This window comes from Penicillium alfredii (genome assembly GCF_028826965.1).
Source record: "Penicillium alfredii strain IBT 34128 chromosome Unknown utg000009l_segment0_segment0, whole genome shotgun sequence".
NCBI lineage: Eukaryota > Fungi > Ascomycota > Eurotiomycetes > Eurotiales > Aspergillaceae > Penicillium > Penicillium alfredii.
The window spans coordinates 755405-774399 of record NW_026622706.1 but is presented as its reverse complement, the minus strand read 5'-3'; the positions used below and the strand labels follow the sequence as shown (position 1 = coordinate 774399).

At 45.2% G+C, this 18995-nt stretch overlaps 4 protein-coding genes across 4 annotated transcripts; 2 read left to right on the top strand and 2 right to left on the bottom strand.

Annotated features, from left to right (window-relative positions):
* Positions 1 to 7956: 7956 nt before the first annotated feature.
* Positions 7957 to 8567, bottom strand: NUU61_006205 (C2HC-type zinc finger protein; the record flags this gene model as incomplete). The annotated part of the gene is made up of 2 exons (XM_056656733.1): positions 7957 to 7963; positions 8026 to 8567. 2 exons carry the CDS (start codon positions 8565 to 8567, stop codon positions 7957 to 7959), a joined length of 549 nt encoding a protein of 182 aa, XP_056509533.1.
* Positions 8568 to 13771: 5204 nt separating this feature from the next.
* NUU61_006204 (Ser/Thr protein phosphatase superfamily) lies at positions 13772 to 14593 on the bottom strand (the record flags this gene model as incomplete). The annotated part of the gene is made up of 1 exon (XM_056656732.1): positions 13772 to 14593. The coding sequence occupies one exon, from the start codon at positions 14591 to 14593 to the stop codon at positions 13772 to 13774; it is 822 nt and encodes a 273-aa protein (XP_056509532.1).
* A 423-nt stretch (positions 14594 to 15016) lies between these two features.
* NUU61_006203 (senescence-associated domain-containing protein) lies at positions 15017 to 16609 on the top strand (the record flags this gene model as incomplete). The annotated part of the gene is made up of 2 exons (XM_056656731.1): positions 15017 to 15656; positions 15720 to 16609. The coding sequence occupies 2 exons, from the start codon at positions 15017 to 15019 to the stop codon at positions 16607 to 16609; spliced, it is 1530 nt and encodes a 509-aa protein (XP_056509531.1).
* Positions 16610 to 16945: 336 nt separating this feature from the next.
* On the top strand, positions 16946 to 18090 carry NUU61_006202 (aldo-keto reductase; the record flags this gene model as incomplete). Its single annotated transcript, XM_056656730.1, has 6 exons — positions 16946 to 16954; positions 17030 to 17056; positions 17119 to 17163; positions 17216 to 17411; positions 17511 to 17662; positions 17761 to 18090. The coding sequence occupies 6 exons, from the start codon at positions 16946 to 16948 to the stop codon at positions 18088 to 18090; spliced, it is 759 nt and encodes a 252-aa protein (XP_056509530.1).
* Between the last annotated feature and the right edge of the window lie 905 nt (positions 18091 to 18995).

The window sequence follows — 18995 nt, the reverse complement described above, 5'->3', positions numbered from 1 at the left end:
TATAATTTATAAAAAAATAGTATTTTAATACCTAATCGCAGCCTTTCGTAATATACCCCTACTATAATACTTTAATCCCTAATACCTAATATATATTAAAATAGATACGTTAAATCAAAGAATAGCTAGTATTCTCTCTTAACTAGATAACCAAGATCAATATTATCTAGTTACCTTTTAATTAAAATCATTCTCTAGAGTAGAGTTAAATTATAATATACTAGACTAAGAACTTTTCGTAATTATATACTCCTTTAAATATTAGAGATAGTATTTAGAAGATAGTAGATTCACTATCGAAATATTATTAGATCACTTAAACCTTTAATCTTTTATAAAATAAACTAAGCTAAATAGAAGATAGATATATTAATATATATATCTTACACTATTTAACTTTATAGTTAAGCACCGGTTAGGAAAAAGCAATCCTACGGATAGACTTTCGAGAAAACCTAATTCTATTTAGAGGGACGCTCTGGGAAAAGAATTACTCGTATTATTATAAAAATAGATTATAACCGAAGAGCTACTATCTAGCCTATAGAAAGCTAGTATTTAAGTAATTACGGTTATAGACCTTATTACTAAGAAGTCCTAGTTTAAACCTAGCGAGATACCTTTAAGAGAAAGCGATCCTTAATTTAGTATCTATATAATAAAGAGTAAAAAAGAGTCTACTAATATAAAAGTAGCTAATTAGGCTATCTAGGAAAAACTTACAAAGGACAAAAGAATACCTTAATATAAGATATAGGGTATTTATAAAAAGAAATATACCTACTTAGCAAAAGCTAACACTAAATTATAAATAATAATTAAATAGATCTAAAATAAGGACCTAGAGATATAAAAGCTAAAAGCCGCGTTAAATCAGATATCCAAAAACTTTAAGAATTAGGGTATTAACCCAAAAGGCCTTCTTTAATTTAAGAATCGTCTTTTTATCCTAATAAGAGAGAACCTTAGAAAGAAATTACTAAGTATTTATTATAATAACCCCTTAATAAGCTATTTCGGGCGAAATAGGACCAAAACGCTACTAAGAAAGAAATTCTACTAGATTAGACTTTAGGATAACGTAAAAGAATATATCTAGATATATATAATATATTAAGGAATAATAATACTAAGGTATCGCTTATATAGTAAACTAGAATCGCTATTAATATTATCTCGGCCCTTTAGCAAATTATTAATAGACTTTATTATAGGGTTACTACTAAACAGAAATAGAACCTAAGAAATTAACGCGATACTAGTTATTATTAATAGACTAACGAAATAGTCCCTATTCTTCGCTATATCAATAACAATCGACGCTATAGAACTTATAGAATTATTCTATAATAAAATAAAACTATAGTATAGGCCACTAGACGGAATTATCTTAGATTAAGGATCACTCTTTACTAGCAAATTTTAGTTAAAGTTATACTATATTAGCTATATTAAACTCCGTCTTTCGATAGTATTTTATTTATAAACCGATAGCTAAATAGAAAAGATAAATCAGATACTAAAACGCTATCTTCGCTATTTTATCGATAGAGAATAGATTATATAGCTAAAATTATTAAGAAATATATAATTTGTATATAATAACGCCCCTAACGTAATAATAGAGAAATCCGCTTTCTAGACCTTAATAGGATATTCGCCTAATTTCTAACTACGTGCTAAGGACGATATACTTTTAAAAAAGATCCTAGTAACAAAAACGCGCGCTAAAAAACTACAAAAATTAAGATAAGACTTAATAGAATAATAATAAAAAGTAATAGAAACGTAAGCGAAACACTATAATAAAACCTATAAAGAAATATTATTTAAATATAAGGACTTAGTCGCTCTATTAATAAGAAACTTAAGATTAAAGATAATAAAGAAATTAATACCTAAGTTTATTAGACCTCTCCGAATTCTCGAGAAGATCGGATCATAGATATATTGACTAGTTCTACTAAACTAGTATAATTAAATTTATAATATATTCTATATATCACTTCTTAAACCCTAGAAATAAAAGGATAAAGAGCGAAATAATAATAGAAGTATACCGATACTAGAACTATAAGATAATAATAAATAAAAGATTAAAAAAGTAAAAGATTACTAATATTTTAATAGAAAATCCTACTTCCTAGTTAAATAGAAGGGCTAGCTATCAGAGTATAATTAGTAGATCCTAGAAAAAAATATAGTAAATACAAAAAGAGCTATTATAAAATATAAGAAGTAAAGATAAAAAAGATAAGATATTACTTAAAAAGAAATCCTATAAACTAAGTAGAAAGCCACCGAAACTCTACCGGAACAATACTATTATTATTACCGTAAAATAGCGGCACAAACATAGAACTCTATTTAAAACTCGGGAATAGGAACAAAGAAGTTCTTCTTTAACTATTTTAGGCGACGCTTAGTATCGGGATTATTAGTTAGATCGGAGACCGCCGGATCGGGACTATACTTATCTTAGGATACCGACTATAGGGCCTCCAGAAGCCCCTATTTCGCCGTTACCTAGTATATAAAACTATTATCTCCCAGAACTAAATAGAGAAGACGCTAGGACTAGAACTTTCGGAGATATTTCCCTAAGAGATCTTTGTTACGAACTGCTAACTGGTCACGGTGAGTAACGTCCGCAAAGGTGATACTTCTCTAGGAGTACTGCAGGCCTCAAGCGTATCCGCAACCGTACCAATGCCTCGGGGGCCTTCTATGGGCTCGGGTCTCTAGGGTGCTTGCAAGGTGTGCCAGTTAGAGCGCCGGTCAAGTCAGTCACTTAGGGATCGAGGATCACTAAGTAAGCTCCCAAGACCGTTGGAGGGTTGTCGCTATGTTCGAACTGTGAAGTACCAAAGGGTGGTTCCAAGTAACAATGATGGGATTGATCACGAAGAACTAAATACATGTGGTAAAGACTGTCCTTATATATCCCTTGCCCAGTATTCCACGCCCTCGTTTGTGGTATACTGCATGCAGGCATGTAGTAGTCCCATTGATATACCATCCGATATACCATTCCTTGGCGATGGATCGTGGTATATTGTCACGTGACTTATACCCTTGTTGTCCTGCATCATCACCGCGGGGTTGGTTGGCTCTGGTTTCCTCTTGTACCCCTGTTGGCGCGAGTGAGGTGGCTTGGTTCGTAACATCATCTCCCCCTCTTCCAGATTTTCGTCCTCGAAAAGTCCTTAAATTCTCGGTGTCCCCTCTAGGTGAGTTCCCACAATGTTGTCCCGTCATGTCCCCCCGCACTGCCGTTAAACCGAAGCGTAACAAGTACGCTGATAACGCTCGTTTGGGTGATAGGATTGAACGAACTGGTCGCCCCGTGGATTTCCCGTGCGATTATTGTCTTATTCGTGGAAAGTGTTGCATCATGAGTCCTTTCGTGAAGAGTAAGAAGTGTTCGACTTGTGCTCGTCGTGGACACACTTGTGAGAGGAGTTTCCACACAGATAAGGAGTGGGATGACCTGCAACAAAATGAACGAAAGTTGGCGTCCGATCTCGAGGAGGCCCAAAAGCAATTTCTTCAGCATTCGCAAAAGATGAATGAGGCGATGGCAAAGGTCCTTCGCCTCCAAAAACATCAACAATTTCTCAAAGAACGTGGTGGTCGGATGTTGGATCACGATCAGACGACGTTGGATCGGTTAAACGAAGAGGATCCCCCTACCGCCGAGGAATTTCGTGATTTTGATCGGTTGGCGGAGCAGCAGGAGATTCGTCAATTGGCTGCTACGTCGGGAGACGCTAGTCTGATGAGGATGACTCAGTCTCTGGATCAGATGCCTCCTGGCTTCTGGAGTGTCGAGGCTGCGATTGCCGAAGGGAATTTCGATCTATCCGCTGGTGGAACTGTTGAACCAGCTGAGAGCAACCCGTCAGGTGCTCAATAGGTTCCCAAGTGTTTTCAGAGGTATCGTACCCCTTCCATTTGACAAGGTAGTGAGGCTTGCCACTGATGCGTTTGTTGTCCAGAACTTTTTCGACTTCATATTCGTTTTCGGTTTCTTCTTCGATTTCCACGTTGGTAGCGAGTTCGGCGTTTTCTGGTGCGGGTTCGAGTAACGAGATATGAAACGTTGGGTGAATGCGTCGCATGCTTTCTGGTAGTTTCAAGCGAAAATTGACTGGTCCTGTTTGTTCTTCAATTTCGAATGGTCCCAACTTCAGGTGGTCGAGTTTCGCGCTCGGTCGCTTGGTTTTGATGTTTCGTCGTAGGAGGTAGACCTTCTCCCCCTTTTTCAGATCAGGGCCGGCTCGGTGGCGCTGGTCGTAGTGCGTTTTCATGCGTAGGTTCAGAAATTCGATGTCTCGAGCCATTTGCATGTGGAGTTGCTTGATCCCGGTGGTCAGTAGTCTTGCGGATTCTGCCACAGTTCTCTCGTTTCGGGGTTCTCCGATTAACTTGGGATTATACCCATAGTTCGCGAAGAACGGCGATTCCTTCGTCGTTGCATGCATCGCGTTGTTGTAAGCGAATTGTGCAATTGGTAACAATCCTGCCCAATCGTCTTGCTGGTGGTTCACATGGTGTCTCAGGTATTGTTCCAGAGTCTGGTTGACTCGTTCTGTCTGTCCGTTGGTTTGCGGGTGATATGCAGTAGAGAGTCTGTGCTCAATACCCATTTGGTCCGCAAATGATTGCCACATATTGGATGTGAACAGTTTGTCTCGGTCCGATGTGATCTTGTCGGGTACTCCATGGTTTCCGAAAACGTAGCGAAGTAGTATATTCGCCATTCGGTTTGCGTCGATGCTTTCTTTTGTCGCAACCATATATGCGTACTTTGTGAGTCGGTCGACAATGACCATGATCATATCGCAACCTTCTGATTCTGGTAGTTTCGTGATAAAGTCCATGGTAATCCATTCCCATGGCCGCGTTGGCGTGTCTGCTGTCTGCATTTCCCCGTAAGGAAGGTGTCGTGATGGCTTGTTCCGTTGACATGTGTCGCAACTTTTGATGTACCCCCTTACTTTTCGGTGCATGTTCGGGATGTAGTAGTTGCGTGAGATATGTTCCATTGTTTTTTCAACTCCCATATGTCCGTGCGTCGGGAAGTCGTGGTGTTTTTTGATGACTTCGTTCTGCAGCGATCGTGGAACATAGATCAAGCCATGGATGATGACGAATCCGTCGTCGCTTGTAGTGCCGTTGTGACGTTCGTTCCCGAGGACTGCTTGCATTGATTCGTCCTCGGCGGTGGCTCTTCGGACCTTGTCTAGCCATCCGTCGTCTTCGATTTCGCTGGTTGCTGCGAGTATTTGTCGGTTGTAGACGATGTCTCCTTGGTCGTTTGTAGTGAGGATAGCGGGCTCCGCTTCCTTTGTGCCGATCTGATAGTCAGGTCGTCTGCTGAGTGCGTCTGCGACAGCGTTTTCAGTCCCTTTGCAGTGAACAATCTTAAAATCGTATTGTGCAAGGGTTTCAGCCCATCTAGCTTGCCGTCGAGTGAGTTTCTTCGTGGTGGTGAAGAATGTCAGGTTGTGGTGGTCCGTCTTGACCGTCACAGTATGCTTTGCTCCTTCGAGGTACGCTCTCCAGACTTGAAATGCTGACACTATAGCAAGCAGTTCTTTGTCGTGGATGTCGTAATTGAGTTCTGCGGGGATCATCTTCCTAGACCAAAATGCGATTGGTCTGGGCTTTCCGTTTTCGTCCGGCTGGGTCAGTTGTGCTCCCAGGGCGTAGTCTGACGCGTCGGTTTCCATCGTGGTTGGCTTTTCGTAGTCGAAGATTCCAACGACTGTTCGTTTCTCGAACAAGCTCTTGAGTTTTTGGAATGATTCTTCTGCTTTGTCGTCCCAGTTGAACGTTTCTCCCTTCTTGGTGAATCGGTATAGTCCGGCGGCGTATTTCGAGTAACCCGGGACTAGTTTCCGATAGTAATTTGCCAATCCAAGAAAGCTTTGTACGTCCTTGACGTTTCTGGGTGTGGGCCATTCCACAATGCTTTTGACCTTTTCTTCTTCCATTCCTAGACCGTCGAGGCTGATGGTGTATCCAAGGAAGCTGGTTTCCTGGACGTGGAATTCGCATTTCTTGAGCTTCAGAGTGACTTTGGCTTCTCTGAGCTTCTGCAGCACCTTTTTGTTGTGTTCAATATGTTCTGCTTCGGTCTTGGAGAATACTAAGATATCATCCAAGTAAGCGATAACAAAAACATCGAGGTATTCTTCCAGAACGGTGAAGATGAACCTCTGGAACGATGCTGGTGCGTTGGTAAGACCAAAAGGCATAACCACATATTCGAAGTGTCCGAATTTGGTCCTGAATGCTGTCTTCCATTCATGGCCTTCCTTGATCCTGAGCCGATTGTAAGCCTCAGTGATGTCGTACTTGGTGAAGTATTTGGCTCCTTGAATGCGGTCTTGGATCTCGTGAATCAGTGGTAACGGATGTCGATCTTTGATGGTAATCGAATTTAATTGTCGATAGTCCACACAAAGTCGAAGACTTCCATCTTTCTTTGGTACGAATAGGATAGGATATCCTGCTGGTGAGGTGGATTTCCGAATGTATCCTTTCCTCAGGTTCGTGTCGATGTATTCCTTCAGCGTCTCCGATTCCTTCTGTGAGAGCTGGTAAATTGGTCTGAATGTAGGCTCCTTGCCTTCTTCGAGGTTGACCTCGTGGTCGTACGGGCCATGCTCTGGTAGCGTGCCCTCCTTTGGTGGCGTAAACACATCCTGGAAGTCTTGGTATTCCTCAGGAATCTGTGTTTCTTCCCCTGTTGCACAGAGGGCTGTGGAGCCGTGTTCAACCATCACGTACTCCCTTAGCTCGTCGTCTGTCATATCCGGTCGTTGCTCGGTGTTGACGATGGTACTGGCTTCCGTTGCCTTGTACTGTGCCCCGCCTCTGGGCCGAGTGCTCCTCTTAAGTTTGCCTTCGTGAGGGCCTCGAGGGCCACCTGTCACCCCTTGACTAGGTCCCTGTGCTGGTCTGTATCTGTTCCCGGTCCATGTCTCACTGGTTTGTCGGCATTCACATCGGTTGAAGACAATGAGTCCTTTCTGCCAATCGATAGCTGGGTTATGTCTTCGTAACCACGGAACTCCTAGCACGACGTCGTACTGCCCGAGGTTGGTGATGTTGAAGTTGATTGTTTCAAAATGATTTCCCAAAACCATCGGCAGGTCCCCTGTTTCGTGCGTAATTCCCGTGCTGAGTGGTTCTCCATTGAGTCCAGTAAGAGGTAAGAGCTCCTCTTTTCGTCGCCGCTGGATTGTATATTCCTGACAGCACTGTGGGCTCATGAAGTTTCCGCTGGCTCCTGAGTCGATCATCGCTCGCATATTCTTGTATGCGACGTTGACGAAGACTTTCATATGTGCCCCCCACTGTGTTGCTGCGAGTTGTGGTGTGGGTGCAATTTTCTTGTTGCCGTGCCATGTTCCTGTGTATTCGGGCTTCCACTGGGGTCGTTTTTCCCATCGCAAAGGTCTCGGCTCAACTCCAAGGTTGAGTTTCCCTGGGTAGTGGAGCATGCAATTGTCGTCGTAGCATCCTACAACCGCCCTGATGTCATGTTTCGGGTGTCGTGCGTATCCTCGACACGCGCATCGTGGATGCTCACATGGACAGGTTGGTTGGTCCTGGGATAGCTCTTCCCGAGCCGACTCATCCTGTTGGCCTTTTGTCTCGTCACTCGAGGTTTCTCTGTTCCTGGGGTTTTCCTGAGGCGTTTCCAGGATCGTCTCTTCCGTTTCTGGGAGTGTGGGTGGAGTTTCTGGGATCTCCGGCGTTCCTGGGATTTCAATTGGTGTCCTCAGGATACCTGTGCCCCACTCCTGGGAATCGTCCGACAATTCCTGGGAGTCGATGGTGTTCCAGGGACCGTACTGGGTCCATCCTTGACTCTCAATATCTTCTGAGCCTTGCTTGAAGCGCTCAAAGTGTTCCTCCGCGCTACCAGCTTGCGCGGGCGTCCTAAGGACTAGGTCGTCCATATAGACCTCGTTGTTTTGTGTCAGTTCCGCGGCATGATCCTTCGCGTACATCTGCGGCGAGTTTTCGATGATTTCATAGTCGATCTCTGGGAATTCTTCGTCGTCTGTTTCGGAGAGCATTCGCTCATCCCGATACAGTCCTGGTGGCTTGCTCCCATCCACAATCATGGGGCCTTCCCAGTCGCGCTCCTGCGTCGCGTAGAGCCGTTGAGGCTTCCCTTGTTCTGGTTTCTCGGTGCCAGTAGTGTCGTACGCACCTCTTCGTTCTTGGGTCGCGTTCAATTGTTGGGGTTTCTCCTGCCTCTTGCTTCGGCAGTCCTTGATTCGGTGTCCTGGCTTACCACAGTTGAAGCACAGGTTGTTGTTTTTGCGTCGTTTCTGTTCTTCGGTAGGCAGCCTTGCTGCATCGAGTTCCATTGGTTTGGGTCCGTAGGGGTCGTTGTCCCTTCTCCCAAAGTTCCGTCTTTGTTGGAATCGTCCGCCGTTTCCTCGTCCTGGGTTACGGCGCCATTGTTTAAGTTCGCTTTCTTCTCGCTGTCGGTCGTAGAAGCGGTTATCGATTCGTACAACAGTGTCGACGAATTCATTCATGGTGGTAGGTCGTCCGATTCGAGCGATTTCGTCCTTGATGTGTGATTTCAGCCCCCCATAGAATGGTGGAATCAAAGCGTAGTCGTCCCATCCTAGGATTGCGGCGTGTGCCATGAACTCGGCAACGTAGGCTGTTGCGGAGGTGGTTTGTCGAGTTCGTGCAAGTTTCCGTTCAGCCGTTGCTTTCGCGTCGATATCGCCGAAGGTTCGTTCAAGCAATTGTCGGAAGCTGCTGTATCGCGAAAAGATGCCCTGGGCCATGGCAGACCAGGCGTCTGGAGTCTTTTCATAGTATTCTCGAATGTACGGTTCCAACCAATCCCATGCTTGTCCTCGTAGGTATGATGACACAAAGATGACTTTTGCGGCGTCGTTGACTAGCCTTCCTCTGTTCATGTCAAGGTGCATATCCATCTGGGTGAGGAACCCTCGAAGCTTAGATCGAGTACCGTCGAAGCTCTCTGCTTTGGGTAACTTGATTCCCACGGAAGATGCTGGTGCAGAGGCGGCGATTTGGGCTGCACTTTGCTCGACTGAGTCTCGAAGGTCTCCAATGTCGTGGTCATGCTTGCTGCTAAAGGTGTTGAGCTGGCTGATCAGGGTGTGAATCTGTTCTTCCAGTGCCCTGACTCGTTTCTCATCTTCATCGTCCGAATCCAAGTCGGTGTGTCGTGTTTGCGTTTTCGGTGGCAGAGGCTCGATCGCCTTGCCCTTGTTGTTACTGCCGTGCGACGCCATGATGCTTGGACTTCACGGTTCGATGACAGGGTGATCAATGTGTTACGAACTGCTAACTGGTCACGGTGAGTAACGTCCGCAAAGGTGATACTTCTCTAGGAGTACTGCAGGCCTCAAGCGTATCCGCAACCGTACCAATGCCTCGGGGGCCTTCTATGGGCTCGGGTCTCTAGGGTGCTTGCAAGGTGTGCCAGTTAGAGCGCCGGTCAAGTCAGTCACTTAGGGATCGAGGATCACTAAGTAAGCTCCCAAGACCGTTGGAGGGTTGTCGCTATGTTCGAACTGTGAAGTACCAAAGGGTGGCTCCAAGTAACAATGATGGGATTGATCACGAAGAACTAAATACATGTGGTAAAGACTGTCCTTATATATCCCTTGCCCAGTATTCCACGCCCTCGTTTGTGGTATACTGCATGCAGGCATGTAGTAGTCCCATTGATATACCATCCGATATACCATTCCTTGGCGATGGATCGTGGTATATTGTCACGTGACTTATACCCTTGTTGTCCTGCATCATCACCGCGGGGTTGGTTGGCTCTGGTTTCCTCTTGTACCCCTGTTGGCGCGAGTGAGGTGGCTTGGTTCGTAACAATCTTTAGACAGAAAGATATAAATAGCTATATCCTAGCGACGAATAGCGATATATATTATATAAACCTTATATTAGGCCTACCGGAACGTTAACGAAATTATACTAATACTAGCGATCCTACTTACTATAGTCAACTTATAAATAGTAGTAAGAGAGAACTAGCGGCGATACGCTAACTCTATTGTATTAAAGGCCTTTATAAGCTCTATCGTAGCCTTTCCGGCCACGACTAATATATCTTTCTTTTATTTATTCTCTTTCTCTTTATCCCCCTCCTTAAGAGTACCCTTAGCCAGAGGCTCCAGAAATTCCTTATTCAGCTAGCTAAGGATTATCTATAGATTATAGATATCCCTAACTATACCCTTTATAACCTAAAGAATATTAGTATAAACCAAAATAAAGGTACCGCGGAACGTATTATATTATATAACGCGTTATAGGCGGAATATTACTAATAGATAACCGAAGCCGCTATATCTAGTTTATATTCGACGACGAAGAGCGACTTAGAGTCGTACGCCTTAACCTTAGTCCAAAAATACTTAGTATACTATAAAAAGATAGACGAAATAGTAGTAGAACGCACTAGTTAGTATAATAATCGACCCGAATAACGATAACGAGGTATAACAATAGTAATAGTCACGGAAAAGGAATAGGAAGTAGTAGAAGCAGCAAGAAACAGAGGATAAAATATAACGAATATAACGTAAAAGAGAAAAAAAGAAAAAGAAAGGAGTTACTACTTAAAAATATAAATAAAGACTCGAATATATAATTCGACGCGTCTTTATTTACTAGTTAACTATATAATCTCTTTATCGCCTCGATAGTGAGGCAAACGAAAACCCCACGAAAAGATACCGCGCCGACGCGCCTATATTATAGCAATAAAATAAACGCGTTAGTTAAGGCTACCTAACCTTAAAAAGGGGGATAATTATAAAGGGTCTACTAAGATAGCAAGGTATAAAATTATTCCTAACTAACGGAAGGGGTGAATCAGGTAATATTATATAATCCTAAAAGAAGTCGGAACTTGTTACTTGATCCACCCTACAGAGGAATGATCACGATATATAACAGAGACCCAGTCGTTTACATTATCGATGATACGTGGAGTTACAAAGATGCTATATGATAAATTGACACTCCCGTATCCAGCTGGCAAGACAAGATTCAGTCTTAACAGTAATAAGGATATACTATTTTCCCTTACTCCTTTCCCCTTGTTTCTTTACCTGATCGACAGGCCTTATACCCTGACAAGTATATTCTTTACAATAGTGCCCCTACGATAAAGATCACATGACACTGTGCCCCACTATAGAGTGCTTCGCTACGCCCCGCAATCAATCCGAGATCGCCAAATTCACCACTACACTATCCCCGGCTACCTTCTTCTCTGCTTATACTCTCTCTCCCCAGCTATTCTTACACTTGCCCTCTACTAAACTCTTATACCAAACTACTGTACTACCGAATTCCTTGATATTCTGTCTTCATATTTATCATGAGAAATACTGAGCCAATCATTGTCTTCGTTGCTCGGGCTAATTTACGTGAAGCTCCCAATCAAGATGCTACCAGATTGTGGCTGCGTGAGTCTTTGGAGCTTGTTTCTCAGAACTATCAGGCCAGATTTGGCATGGGCATTCACCCGCCTCGCTACTACACATTCATACACAATTCCCATAACCCACTATTATCCGGGAATGGGGTAATGGAATACTTCGTCGATTTGCTCAATGAAGGTCGGGATCGAGGCTCTAATATCATTATCGTTCTAAACGGCTGGGATGGACTGACTACCAATGAAGCCTCCTTCTTTCGAATCTTTCACCGTTGCTCGGGGTTTGAAATCAGCGTTCGAATTCGAGTTTTCGCGGTGGAAACCCATGGGTTATTCGATACTCCGCGATTCTTCGATGTCAATTTTTTGCAGGTCTGCTCAGTGCTGAGCGGGGAAATCGACCCCCAAAAAGTCAATGTGACTCGACGAATATACTGAGCTTTTCATCAACACTATCCGAATCATCCATGCCAATGATCTGAGACTAGATCACCCAGAATGGAACTGGCAACTCGTATGCTCACCACTTCTCTGCATACCGCTTTATATTTTGCTGATGATACATCGAGCCAGGCATTTACGGACGATGACTCCCGAAATATTCACCTCTGATGATCGATATACAAACGAAACTATATAGGGCTTGGTTGGTTGAAAATAAGCGCATTGATTCCACGTGCGATGAAAAAAAAAATAATAAAAATTAGGCAGTCGCAGACAAGTGGCTTTTATTGTACCCATCATACATGGAAATATGTCCCTTTTTTGGCTACTTACCTTTGAGCTGCGTTGGGGCTCAATATTGATAATAAGTTTGTAGAGTGAACTACTGTATATATATACAACTTTTTTATAGAATCATATATTAAAAGGAATCACCTGATTGGGCTCTATTCTAGACTTAGTGAATGATAAATAGGTATATTGGGGTGCCCATAGTGAAAAGGGTAGGGTGCCCCTATCAATACCCCTTTTATAGGATAGAAATTATATAACCAAGCTTTTAAATCTAATTTCTATTACTTAAATACTAAACTCAGACTTTACCTCACCGAAACGAGGGTCAGCAGCTGGTCAATTATTATAAGGTTACAGACTTTAAGTTTTGACTTTTTTTACAAAGGCCATAGTGCGCCCAACTTTTCCAAATAAAAATTAATATATTGTCTTTCTCCAGGGCACTTAGCGCGCATCCTATATCTCTTAGGTCGGTACTAGGATCACATTATCTTAGGCTTACACTCTAATAGAGCGTTAACAAAACTGTGGGCTTTAGTGTAAAATAGAACTTTTAAAAACTCTTTGAACATATAACTTCTATAATAAGGTTATTATCCATAAATAGATATGACTATATATATATAAACCAATTTTCATTTTGCTCCGGCTCAATATACACAAATTTTCAATAACTGAGTTTAACTAATATAGATATTGGTAAGTCATCATGAAATGGGCGTGTAGTTCAGTGGCAGAATATTCGTTTTGCAAGCACCCTTGTATACGAAAGGTCCGGCGTTCGATCCGCCGCTCGTCCATCACTTTTTGATAATTTTTTTGGGTATTCAAAAAAACCAGTTTTGACATATTTATCCTTATCTTGTTATTATTGTTATTGTTATTATTTCTTCACTTCTCGCTCAGTTTCATCTCCATGTCTTCCTGGTATAACGCCCTACGATTCCTAGCCTGCTGAGGCATTAATCTCCCGGGTGTACTTTAGATTCACATTTCTGGTGAACCCTACGAAGTTACGGGACAGTCATAAACAATAAGTGGTCGATAGACCGACCGAATTGGGAATTTTCTTCGTTGTTTTAATGAGTTATCTCTGGGTTCTATTCACGTTGCCGCTTTTATTGTACCTCTCCCCCTAGAGAGATAATAGCCTATAGAGGTAATCTGGGTATTCTTAATTTATCGCCTAAGTAGGGCGATTTATGGGTACGCACTTTCTATCTATCTAAATAGTACTATTTCATATGGATTGTGTTCTTGTCTGGTTTTCTGATCGTCATGAATCAATGATATCCTCAAAAACAATATTCCCCCAGGGACAACCTCACTCTCCCTTAATATCTATACTGTAGTGATAAAGCCAGTGATTTGAGTAAGGAACTCTGTGCTCTTTTTACTTAACCTCCTGGGCCAACTATCATAGGGTTCTCCCATATTTATTCTTTATGCCCATAGAGGAACAGACAAACAATGATACAACAAAAGACTTAACCCTAGGCATAGCCTGGTTGCAATTGATTTCCTTTTGTTCTCTGAAATCGGTGAATCAAGATAACCTCAAATACTAACAACCATCCCAGGATCAAACCCTATGGATTGAGAAAAGTAGTAGCCTCGCTGGTTGCTCACAATCTGCTTGCCTGTTCCCTCTTCGGTGAACCGAGTGTTGAAATGCGTATGGCCAAACCCCCATAATCGCACCCGAGGGTTCCTCCAGCATTCTTGTTCCGAAAGATCTGTAGCAAACCCAGACAAGAGTGGGCTGTTGATATGCCTTGGGTCAACCGCACGTGTATCTCGAGTAATTGGGCTATGATGCGTCAAGATCATAATCTTACGTTGGGGCTCTGTTGTGGCAACGTGGGAGACCTGGTCATTCAACCACCTCAGGTCAGCCGCATGAGCAGCATTATGATCCTCGACAGTCCAGCTGTCTATGTAGTAGAAATCGTTCAGCCCAAAGCTGACACGCTCCTGATGTGCTGTCGTAACTTGCGAGTACAGAGTGCATCCTAGTACCGTCACATCTGGCGAAACATCATAGCGGGTCTGGTCCAAGAAGACGAACGTGCCCAGTCTCTCTGCTGCTGGCTGACCCTCTTGGGATGACCGCCGTTGGTAGACCGACTCAGAAAACTGGCAGATCTTTTCCCTTGTTTGATCCCAAGAAGAATGATATGGCTCATGATTTCCCAAGAGAAGGAACACGACCTGGAACCGTCGAAGTTGGGCCTCGACGAAGGAGAAGAAGCCGGCATCCGTGACGACCCCTATGTCTCCAAGAAGCGCCAGATGAGGCGCTTGGGCAGGAATGTCAAACACATCATAGGCGCATGGGTTTTCTAAATGGAGATCCGACACGATCTGGAACTCGACCATTCTCAAGGGTGGAACAGAGACGGGAGTTGTCTGGATGCGATTGGCAGCTAATTTGGGGGGCGACCAAGCAGCCAATCGGAATGGCCTGCCTCAGGCGCCGAGTCTGGGGACTGTGGCGGTGTGGCAGTGCATCGTGACTATGTGGCGCAGTAGTACCATCATTGTTATCTAAGCGCCCAGACGCACGTCTCTTAAAGAGTGCCCCTCCTTGGCCTTGGCTGTAGCCTTCTAGCTTTCGTTTCTCTTCATCATCATTCTCTTCAGTGTGATTTGCTCGGGTAAAATACCACTGTGACTGTGTTGACTCGCAGTGGGATCTGATCTTTGATTTGAGTTGACCACGACGTCATACCCTTATCCGCGTTATCGGTGCCTCTGCGTTGGTTCCTGACTGCCACAGTCGTCAAATCAACTACCGGAATCATGTCAGGCGCTACACATGACCCTCGCCTGCTCTACAGTGTCAAAAATATCCGGGCATATCACATCCAGAATGGGGAAGAACAGGAGCTCACGCCGTCGGGCCCTCAAACGCTTTCTCTGTTGATGGTCCCCACCGATTCCCCAACACCGGCCTCCTCATCTGGGACACCCGGCACAGAGACTCCCGAAGAGGATTTCTATCTTCATCTATACCTTCCACCAGAGCTGGACCTTGCGCTGCCCGCGACCACCCAAATCTTCCACCAGCCTCCGGATAGCTACCTGATTCCCCGCTGGGACATGGCCGCCGATGCAGGCGCCTTTATTCGAATCCAATTCCCTAGCATCGGCACCGGACCAACCAAAGTGTCTCAGGATGATGTCGATACTTTTGAAACTATTCTAGCGCAGTGCACTGCATTCCTCGAGCGTGCCCCTCCTCCAAAGGCGCATGACCCCGCCGCATATAACCCCGCCGACTACGCACCCGGCGAGGGCTACATCTCCACCCCGGATACAAAGACTGAAAACAAACATGGAAAGATTGTGCTTGTGGATGAGGAGAACGGGAGCGTTGTCGGGGAATTGGGAGAAGGATATAATGTGGTGGAAGATGCAGATGTGAAACATGGGTCAAAGAGTGAGTACATCTGCAACGTGATTCATATACTATTTCAGCGGCTGATACTGTTTCTTTCTACAGGACCGGTTGGCATTGAACTCCCCGCGGAAGGCGAGGGTAACCAAGTCAGTGTCAGCAACGTCTCGGAAGAATACTTGGCTATGGCCCGACACCCTGCCTACAAGGGCTCGACGATCGTTCAGACCTCGGCGACGGCATCTAGACTGGTCGTGACCGGATCTTCTTATCTAGCGAATGTTCTTTCCAGCGGAGCAGAATCCTTTACGAAGCGAACAAAGCCCAATCCGAAGCCATTGACCTTCTCCGAGGCTACACATGACCGCATCCGCAAGGTTGGCACATTTTCACACGGCGCTGCCGATATATCAGCCCGCACCGTGGGACAAGTCGGAAAGGTTGCGCAAAACCTCGGGGCGTCTCTGACCCGAGGCAAAGACTCCGGCAAACAAAAGAGTGTTGACAAGAGCAACCCGCCGCCAAACTATAAACCAGGCGTGATGAACAAGTCAATGATTGCCTTCTCGACTCTCGCCGACGGCATCGAGCAAGGCGCACGCAACATGCTCTTCTCGGGCTCCGCCGCGGCCAGCACCATGATTGGCCACCGCTACGGGGACGAGGCGGGCACCGTTGCCAGCAACCTGACTGGCGGAATCAAGAACGTCGGGCTAGTTTACATTGACGCATCGGGGGTCAGCCGCCGTGCCCTTTTGAAATCTGTCGCCAAGGGTATGGTGGTTGGCCGCATGCGCGATGGCAAGCAGGTGGTCGTCGGAGGCGGGGACGGTGGTCAAGTTCCGTCTGGTGCGCATACCGATGCGGCAGGTGCTCAGGGGCTTTCTGGTCTAGGAGCACGAGATCCGGTTGTTCGGCGTCCGTCGCCCAGCCCTACGCCGCCTCCTGCGTACGGTGCCTCGGAGACGATTTCGTTGCCCGGGGGTAAGCGATAAAGGGGAAAGCAGAGCAGCGAAAGGCAAACGTTGGACTTGATGGGAGGGGCTCGGATTTCTTTAGCCTGATTTTCGTCTGGTACGGCAGGTGGCAGGATTCGTTTCGTAGTTAGCTACAGTGTAGATAGTATTTCACATTCTGAATTTGAAAGTCCGCTGCCTCTTGAAATCATAATAGACCTTTGCCTGCTTCGATGCATGAATCATATGGTCCCAAGGAAGACATTGGCGCTAGTAACAGTGTCCATTGGTATATCGAGTTGAAAAAGAAACTCGTACTCGCACCTCCGGCCCGCCACGCCGTTACTTGAGTCACAGTCAGTCCCTTAAACGGCCATGGACCTCGTATTCCCAGGTACCGTTTTAGCCAATAGAGATATATCTCATCTGTGTTCTATACCATCGCCTGGGCAGGATTAGAAATCGTGGATCCTCGACGAAGATAAAGTACGTGCTTTCCACTCGCACATTTGAAAAATATAAATATATCTAACACTTGGAATGCATAGGCACTTCCATTGCTAAAGACTGCTTTTGACCGTGGAGTCAACACGGTAAGAAAATTCCCTATTGCTCTGCAAGTTGTTGCTGCTAATTCTCGGGCAGTGGGATACATCGAACAACTACTCAAATGGCAAGCCAGAGGAGATCATCGGCAAAGCCATCAGGCACTACCAGATCCCTCGCCAGAAACTGACCCTCTTCACCAAATGCTGGGCACCGGCCAGTGAGCACGACAACATATTTGCTGTCCCCTTCGCAGAAGAAATGCGCCAGGACAAGGACTATGTCAATCAATTTGGTAGGTAATCTATACACAAGAGTCACTATAAAAGTGACCTTACGGGATGAAGAATATCCTGAGTTCTGACTATTTATGCTACAGGACTCTCTCGATAAGCCATTTTCAACGCAGTGGATGTATCTCTCAAAAGACTGGGCATCGAGTATATCGATCTCTTCCAGATCCACCGTTTCGACCCATTGACCCATCGCGAGGAGGAGCGTGAAATGAACCGGTTCTGTAATGAAATGGGAGTTGGTCTTATTCCTGTGAGTTTTCTTTTTCTCTCTCTTCAATTTCAATTTCAATTTGTCTCTTTGCGCGTTTACATGGACTATGATTAGTATGGGCGGCTAAGAAGAAACAGTGGAGTCCACTTGAGGCCGGGCGGCTCGCCCGTCCCTTGTCGCATATCGGCGTGACTGCTCGTCTTGAGAATACCAGCGCCAGTGATCTCTTTGATGCAGATGTCACTATCATTGATCGAGTGGGGGAGGTGGCGAAACGGAGAAATTGGTCGATATCTCACGTTGTCTTGGCTTGGGTTACCTGGCGCGTCGCAAGCCCTATCGTGGGCTTTAGTTCGGTCGAACGGATTGATGATGCTTTGGAAATTGGGAATCTGGCTCTAACGGCCGAGGGGGAGAAATACCTTGAGGAGCCGTATGTGCCCAAGGTCGTGGGTGGTCATGATTGACGGGGTGTATTGTTGTCTTAGGGCTTGTCTTGATCAACTTTGTTTACTTCCCGGGGGAAAAGGGATATTCATGATTCACTTTGACGAGCACGGGGAGATATCTCAAGGATATGTTGTTGCATCCCCGTCCATCCCTAGATTATCTTAAACACCAAGTTTCCAAGTTTCCCCATGTCATGCAAGTCATCCAACTTCCCCGGCAACCAGGGTTTGGGTTTCGCCTGGGTGATACAGCACTCGACAGTTTTCTTTTTACTATCTCCCGTAGGCAACGGCCTGGCTTGTCATCGATCATTGGACCAACATCCCCTCGAGACCGCTGAATGACCGATGCGACGATTGGATGAGCAACGCGTATTGTGCGGATGGCAAAAGACTTGCCAACGCATCACCCGCTGGACAGTTGTCCGGCCCACCGAGCACATCCAATGAGGCCCGGTTGTGCTCAAGGAGGGTGGGATGATCTCTCCAGATATTTCCTAATTTTGAGGGTGCTGGGGAGAGGAGCTTTTCTCTTCACCGTAGGTTGTGACATTGATGGCCACAGTGTAGCCAGTGACGCGACCGATTGGAATCCTGACGTGGAGAGTTAAGCTGTGCCGTTAGGTGGAGCTGGGTGGAGCGATGGATTTTTGCATTCCTGATCTCAAGAGATGCAATATTCAAGATTGGCCATATTGTCCAAGGGCCATCTTCAATGTGAGATCAGGAACACGCATTACCCGTACAGTCCCGTTGACGTTGCAGAACCAGCGAACGCCCAGCCAGGGGTGCCATCGAACGCTTTTCTACCGCGGGTGCAATGTTGAGGTTCCAGGGATCGTGAATTTTAGTTCTTTTCTTCTTCTTTTTTTTTTCTTTCTGTTATTTAGACGGCAAATTTAGGAAGGAATTTCTCAGATTCC